Source organism: Nanorana parkeri, unplaced genomic scaffold (genome assembly GCF_000935625.1).
Source record: "Nanorana parkeri isolate BGI_ZX_2015 unplaced genomic scaffold, ASM93562v1 scaffold325, whole genome shotgun sequence".
NCBI classification, from domain to species: Eukaryota; Metazoa; Chordata; class Amphibia; order Anura; family Dicroglossidae; genus Nanorana; species Nanorana parkeri.
This window is the reverse complement of record NW_017306593.1, coordinates 206,619-214,646: the sequence shown is the minus strand read 5'-3', so window position 1 is coordinate 214,646 and position 8,028 is coordinate 206,619. Positions and strand designations below refer to the sequence as shown.

Here is an 8,028-nt window from a genome sequence, read left to right as displayed (position 1 = left end):
AATGTCGGGATCCATCCCGGGTGCGGCGGTCTCAGTATACCGCGAGCTGTAGCTCGCGATATACTGAGCTTTGGGTCATGGGAGGATGCTAGTTTATGTCCTCCCGTGACCCTTATGATTAATCCGGGCAGCAGCATGGCAGGGCAGGGCAGGGAAGGGGTGGATGAGCAAGTTCCCCCCCTCCCTGCCATACCAGGCCGCATGCCCTCAGCACTGGGGTGCAGCCTCTTTGCCCATGTGAATGAGCTCTTGTGGCTGCAGCAACTGGGTATATCTTGGAAATCGTATTTTACATACACAAGGAAATGGGGTTGCAATTACTGATTTACAAGTGGTTAATTATAGCTCCAGGGTCTCCATAAACATTATATAAAGATAAATTCCCTTCAGCACAGGGAGATCCCACAATGGAGCTAAATAGCTAATAATTATAATATCAACATAGTAGTTTTATCAAAATAAATGATAAAACTACTATGTTGATATTATAATTATTAGCTATTTAGCTCCATTGTGAGATCTCCCTGTGCTGAAGGGAATTTATCTTTATATAATATCTGGGAAATAAACTGCAGGGTATTTTGTCACATGTCATTATCATTTCCTTACAATTATTTATTGTTGTATTCATGTATTTATATAACCATGGCAAGACATAGAGAAAACATCGATAAAAAATAGAATAAATCTGAATAGTTCATTTAGCAATACACATACACTATAACAGCGACAACTACAATAATCCGAACCTCATTCTGGGTACAATAGGATGTTCATCCTTTTATAGCCCTCATGACCCCGTCATGTAAATTTCATCTCTGCTTCCGGTCTCATCCTGCCAGGTAGAAAAGATGAACTGACAAGTTGTGATGTTCTAGTGAGCGCTTGGTGTTCTCTCAGAAGACACAGATCATCTAAACACAAGAAAACTTAATGTTTCTGTTCTATTGTCTTATGTGTCTGTCTTCATGTCTTGGTAAGTTAGAATACAAAAATAATGTAAACATTTCTGCTATAAAAACATATACGGTACTTCTCATATTTTCATTCTTCCCTTACAGGAGTCATGTCAGATGTTAAGCTCCTTCAGTCCTCGTCAGAAGTAAGACACATTGGACAGAGTGTGAAGATGTCCTGTGTAGGATCGGGATTTCAAATCTCTGACTACTATTACATATACTGGTATCAACAGGTTACAGGAAGAGGGCTGATATGCATTGGGAGGATTTATCCTTATAATGGAAATACAGATTATTCGATAGGCCGCATGCCCTCAGCACTGGGAGGGTGCTTTTCCAGGGTCCCCGCTGGAAAAGCACCTTGTCCCCGTGTCAATAGGGACAAGGGCCACTTCCCCATGAATCCTGACCCGTTGGTTGTGGGGGTCTGCGGGCAGGGGGGCCTATTTGCATCAGGGTACCCTTTTATTTAAGTGGCACCCAGATGCTGCTTCTCCTTGTGAACTACAAATAGAGAATGTGAAAGTGGAAGACACGGCCACTTATTACTGTGCTAGAGACACAGTGATTCCAGGATGGCTACGGTCATACAAAAACATCCAACTGCGGTGCTCCCTCTTACCAGCTGCCTTAAGAATGTTCTCAGTGATATTTCACATTTAGCCTATACTCACACAAGCAGCAAGGGGCGGTTACCAGGGATATTCACTAAGAGGGTTATTCACTAATGAGCAGCTGTATACAGCCATAGCTTCGGCTGATCCTTCGGCTCAAATCGGCCACCTGAGCCCTTCGGTTCAGTCAAACAGAGGGCTGTGGTGCTTTTCCAGGGTCCCCGCTGGAAAAGCACCTTGTCCCCGTGTCAATAGGGACAAGGGCCACTTCCCCATGAATCCTGACCCGTTGGTTGTGGGGGTCTGCGGGCAGGGGGGCCTATTTGCATCAGGGTACCCTTTTATTTAAGTGGCACCCAGATGCTGCTTCTCCTTGTGAACGAGTAAGGGGTACTTGTACCCATACTCATTCACTAAAGGGTTAAAGTAAATTGTTAATAAATAGACCACACTTTTGTAAAAAATCCTTTAATAGAAGAAAAACAAAAATATTTGACAATTCCTTTAATTAAAAAAAAAAAATCCCACAAATTGTTCCAGCGACGTAATCCAACAGTCAATCACGACATCCAGCGTTGTCCACGGCGACTTGTCGAAATAAAAGAAAAACAGACACCCGCCGACTAGTCCGCACCCGGCAAACTTCCGCCGCAGAATTACCTGTTTGACAGAAATCTGAAAAAAGTAAACAAATGGGCGGAGTTAGCTGTGACATTACCGCTGGCTCTGCCTATTTGTGTTTTTTTTGGCCGACATCTGTCATATGGGTCTCCTGAGGTCCAAAGTGACCCGAAGGATTAGCCGATGTCTGTTCTATTGTCTTATGTGTCTGTCTTCATGTCTTGGTAAGTTAGAATACAAAAATAATGTAAACATTTCTGCTATAAAAACATATACGGTACTTCTCATATTTTCATTCTTCCCTTACAGGAGTCATGTCAGATGTTAAGCTCCTTCAGTCCTCGTCAGAAGTAAGACACATTGGACAGAGTGTGAAGATGTCCTGTGTAGGATCGGGATTTCAAATCTCTGACTACTATTACATATACTGGTATCAACAGGTTACAGGAAGAGGGCTGATATGCATTGGGAGGATTTATCCTTATAATGGAAATACAGATTATTCGACTTCATATCAGGGAAGATTCATCATAACATCTGATAAGTCCATAAACACAGCATATCTACAAATAGAGAATGTGAAAGTGGAAGACACGGCCACTTATTACTGTGCTAGAGACACAGTGATTCCAGGATGGCTACGGTCATACAAAAACATCCAACTGCGGTGCTCCCTCTTACCAGCTGCCTTAAGAATGTTCTCAGTGATATTTCACATTTAGCCTATACTCACACAAGCAGCAAGGGGCGGTTACCAGGGATATTCACTAAGAGGGTTATTCACTAATGAGCAGCTGTATACAGCCATAGCTTCGGCTGATCCTTCGGCTCAAATCGGCCACCTGAGCCCTTCGGTTCAGTCAAACCATTGTCATATGGGTCTCCTGAGGTCCAAAGTGACCCGAAGGATTAGCCGATGCTTTGGCTTAATCCTTCGGCTCCATTGTGAATAACCCCCTAAATGTCATTATTCTGTGCATGAAAAACAAAATTAATTTGATAAACTGCACTCTGTTTTATGAACTCCTATAAGATATTATTGGACAAGAGCAACCACAGGGCACTTTTTGCCCCAATCCACTATCCTATTCTCACTCCCCCTCCCTCTCCCTTTTTCGGTTCAGTCAAACCAGAGGGCTGCTGTATGGGCTATTCACTATAGCCCGTACAGCAGCCAAAGGCTGCCAAGCAAAACCTGTATGCTTCGGCTCGACTGAGCCGTAGTGATAGGTGAAGCATGGAGAAAGGTTGGCCAACGCTGACCGATCTCCGCACAAATGACAGCTGATCGTAGCCAGCTGTGATCTCACGGCTCGCTCCGCCCAGTTGTAATGACAGATCAGCGTCTCCAAATGACCTGGGGACGTGGATCTGTCATTAAACAATAACAACCCAGTTGCTATTTATTGCCTGAAGTAGACTCTGGCAGGAGCCACCCAATAGGAAACAGTTGGGCGGAGCTAGATGGGCAGTTCACTCACTGCCATTTACCCCGAACGGCAGTGACTAATTAGCTGAATGCCCTGAATAGCATTCGGCTCGGTTTTTCTACTCACTACCTCCAAGGTAGTAAACAGAATTTAAAAAAAATGTGTAGGTCCCTCCCTCCTTCCCCCCCCCATAGCCATACCAGGCCCTTTAGATCTGGTAGGAATTTTAAGGGGGTACTCCGACCCCCCAAAAAAGTGGAGTCCCCCTAAAATTCCCAACCACACCTTTAAATGAGAACTATGAGGTGAGTGAAAATCACTCATCCTCATAGTTCGAGCCGACGTGTGACAATGAAACTGTCACACATCGGCTCAATAGATCGGGAAGTGAGCAAAACACATACCGTCACTCGCTCACTTCTCGATCATGTCCCTGCAGAGAGCGGTGACTGTCACACACGCCTCCCTGCAGGGATTACTCCCCTCCCCTCTCCGATCCTCCAGCACTGACTGGCGGAACGGACGGAGGAGGGGGCGGGTACAGCTGGCTCTGCCTCTAGATAGGCAGAGCCAGCTGTCAATCACGCAGCAAGGTGGATCTCGAGACTAATGTCGGGATCCATCCCGGGTGCGGCGGTCTCAGTATACCGCGAGCTGTAGCTCGCGATATACTGAGCTTTGGGTCATGGGAGGATGCTAGTTTATGTCCTCCCGTGACCCTTATGATTAATCCGGGCAGCAGCATGGCAGGGCAGGGCAGGGAAGGGGTGGATGAGCAAGTTCCCCCCCTCCCTGCCATACCAGGCCGCATGCCCTCAGCACTGGGAGGGTGCTTTTCCAGGGTCCCCGCTGGAAAAGCACCTTGTCCCCGTGTCAATAGGGACAAGGGCCACTTCCCCATGAATCCTGACCCGTTGGTTGTGGGGGTCTGCGGGCAGGGGGGCCTATTTGCATCAGGGTACCCTTTTATTTAAGTGGCACCCAGATGCTGCTTCTCCTTGTGAACGAGTAAGGGGTACTTGTACCCATACTCATTCACTAAAGGGTTAAAGTAAATTGTTAATAAATAGACCACACTTTTGTAAAAAATCCTTTAATAGAAGAAAAACAAAAATATTTGACAATTCCTTTAATTAAAAAAAAAAAATCCCACAAATTGTTCCAGCGACGTAATCCAACAGTCAATCACGACATCCAGCGTTGTCCACGGCGACTTGTCGAAATAAAAGAAAAACAGACACCCGCCGACTAGTCCGCACCCGGCAAACTTCCGCCGCAGAATTACCTGTTTGACAGAAATCTGAAAAAAGTAAACAAATGGGCGGAGTTAGCTGTGACATTACCGCTGGCTCTGCCTATTTGTGTTTTTTTTGGCCGACATCTGTCATATGGGTCTCCTGAGGTCCAAAGTGACCCGAAGGATTAGCCGATGCTTTGGCTTAATCCTTCGGCTCCATTGTGAATAACCCCCTAAATGTCATTATTCTGTGCATGAAAAACAAAATTAATTTGATAAACTGCACTCTGTTTTATGAACTCCTATAAGATATTATTGGACAAGAGCAACCACAGGGCACTTTTTGCCCCAATCCACTATCCTATTCTCACTCCCCCTCCCTCTCCCTTGATGTATACTTTACAAGACCCATGCCTGCACAGTAGATTCTACTGGTATTAAATAGGGCCATCTCCAAAGGCAGGAGACACTCAGTAGACAGCCCAGTAGAACCCAAAAGGAATCTACTGTGCAAGCTAGGCCGGAGCCCTGAGGATTAGCAGGATAATGTATACAAAGAGCAGAAATAGGCAGACATCCACTACCCTATCCTAACGCCTCCTCCCTCTCCCCAGGTGTATACTTTCCAAGACCCGTGCCTACACAATAGATTCCATAGAGGTTTTATAGAGCCATCTCCAAAGGCAGGAGACTCTTGGTAGTACAATAGAACCGTGTGGGAATCTACTGTGCAAGTGTGGTTGGAGCACTAAAGATCACTACAGGATGCACATAAAGAGCAGAGGATGCAGTTATGCTACAGCTAGTAAACATTTAAACAAACAACAAAAATTATAGAATAAATAATATTAGAGAATTTAGCATGAAAGAAACACTATAACAAGTATTACTACAACAACCTGAACCTCATTCTAGGTACAATAGGATGTTCATCCTTTTATAGCCCTCATCACCCCGTCATGTAAATTTCCTCTCTGCTTCCGGTCTCATCCTGTCAGGTAGAAAAGATGAAGTGACGGGTCGTGATGTTCTAGTGAGCTCTTGGTGTCCTCTCGGAACACACAGCTAATAAGACATCATGTTTCTATTCTCTTGTCTTTTGTGTCTGTTTTCATTTCTTGGTAAGTTAGGATACAAAAATAATGTAAACAATTGCTTAAAATATTTCTGCTATAATTATTTTTTTTATCATTTTCATTCTTTCCTTACAGGAGTCATGTCAGATGATGAGCTCTTTCAGTCGTCCTCAGAAGTAAAACACATTGGACAGAGTGTAAAGATGTTCTGTAAAGGAATTGGATATCAAATCTCTGACTACTATATATACTGGTATCAACAGGTTACAGGAGGTGGAATGACATGGATTGGAAGGATTGATCCTTATAATGGAAATACAGATTATTCCTCTTCATACCAGGAAAGATTCACAATGACATCTGATAAATCCATAAACACAGCATATCTACAAATAGAAAATCTGAAAGTGGAAGACACGGCCACATATTACTGTGCTAGACACACAGTGATCCAAGGATGGCTCCTGCCATACAAAAACATACCAGCACTACCATCACTGTCCTGTCCATATTTATTCATTGTCACAATGGGGTATATTCACTAAGCTGCCGAAGGATCTAGCCGTAGCTTCGGCCGATCCTTCGGCTAGCTTCGGCCCCAGGACCCCTTCAGTTCAGTAGAACCGAAGGGGTGCTGTACGGGCTATTCACTATAGCCCATACAGCTCCCGAACGTGGCCGAGCGGCTCAGTCGAGCCGAACGCATATGCATCGGCTCGGCTGAGCCGCGCTGAAAGCCATTGGCCGGCCCACAGCCTGCTTCTGACAGCTGGGCGGAGCCAGCCGTGATGTTACGGCTGGCTCCGGCCACTTGCAGAGAGATCAGCGTCCCTGGTTACCAGCTAACCAGGGACACTGATCTCCAAACAGCTAACTCTCCCTGGTGGCCCGGGAGTCTCTTGCTCCCGGCTGCCAAGGGGTGGCCCGGGAGTCTCCTGCTCCCGGCTGCCAAGGAGAGAAACACTGCTGTTTCTTTTTTTTCTTTATTCTGACACAGAGACGTGTCAGATTAGAAAAAAAAACAAAAACGTTTTTGCCCATTGGAATGCATTGCTAGATTCCTATTGGCTATTTCAATTTGCAATAGCCAATAGTAAACTAGCATTGTACCCGCCCTCTGCTGCAGTTCTCCATCAGGTTCATCAGCAGAGGGCGGGTACAATGCTAGTCGAACTCCTTCTGCACTTCGGGTCGGCCGAACATGCTGAGCATGTTTGGCTGACCCGAAGCCATGCAAAGCAAGCCGATGTATGGTTGATTTCAGCCGATATACGGCTGAAATCAGCCGTACAAGCCTGAAGTGAATAGCCGAACAGTGTTCGGCTCACTTCACTTGGGGTCGGTTGTTCACTCGGCTGCCCTCGGCAGCTTAGTGAATAGACCCGAATGTGTTTTTATAATCTGATGCTAGTCTTATTAATATGCACAAATTCTGGTAGGTAGCTTATGTTTTGTCAATCATAATATGATAACATGGTCAGGAAAATTACTTATATCACTGTATATAATTGTTTTAGGATCAGTAAATGGAGGTTCAGTAGATCAGCCCTCTACACAGGCAGGACAACAAAAAATGAAGATACGTTCCTCAGTTGTACTTATGAAACCAGCAGCCGTTATACCTGTCTACTGATACAGACAATATCCAAATAGTGCACTAGAGTTTATTGTGCAAGTTCCTGGCACTGGCGGAACTAACAGGGTTGCAGCGGTTGGGACTTGTAGTCCTGCATAGCTGGTGGTATTCTGCATTGCTGTATGATGATTATACAGTAATGCAGAATAGCTCCAACTATGTAGGACTACAAGTCCCAGCAATGCATTGTATTTTTTAAGTAGGGATACACCACTGCCAATACTGGGTATTCTCACGAGTACTCATACTCGTGAAAATACTAAATGCAGATACCAGTGTTCTGTCGAGAACGCCGATGTAGTCGAATTTGCCAACCTCAGCATCTGCGCTTACACACAGATCGGTATTATTGAGGAAACAGGGATTTATTTACAAAGCATTTCGTTTAAATTGTTAATTGTGACTGTTAATAATATTCCACCCATCATTTCCTGCCATGGATGGTATATTAATAA

The 8,028-nt window shown here is 44.9% G+C and overlaps 1 gene segment (V, D, J or C); it reads left to right on the top strand.

The window, feature by feature from the left end:
• Positions 1-5,939: 5,939 nt before the first annotated feature.
• Positions 5,940-6,482, top strand: LOC108788426. The segment is given in 2 exon segments: positions 5,940-5,982; positions 6,073-6,482. Coding segments are annotated over 2 exon segments (453 nt in total).
• Positions 6,483-8,028: the final 1,546 nt, after the last annotated feature.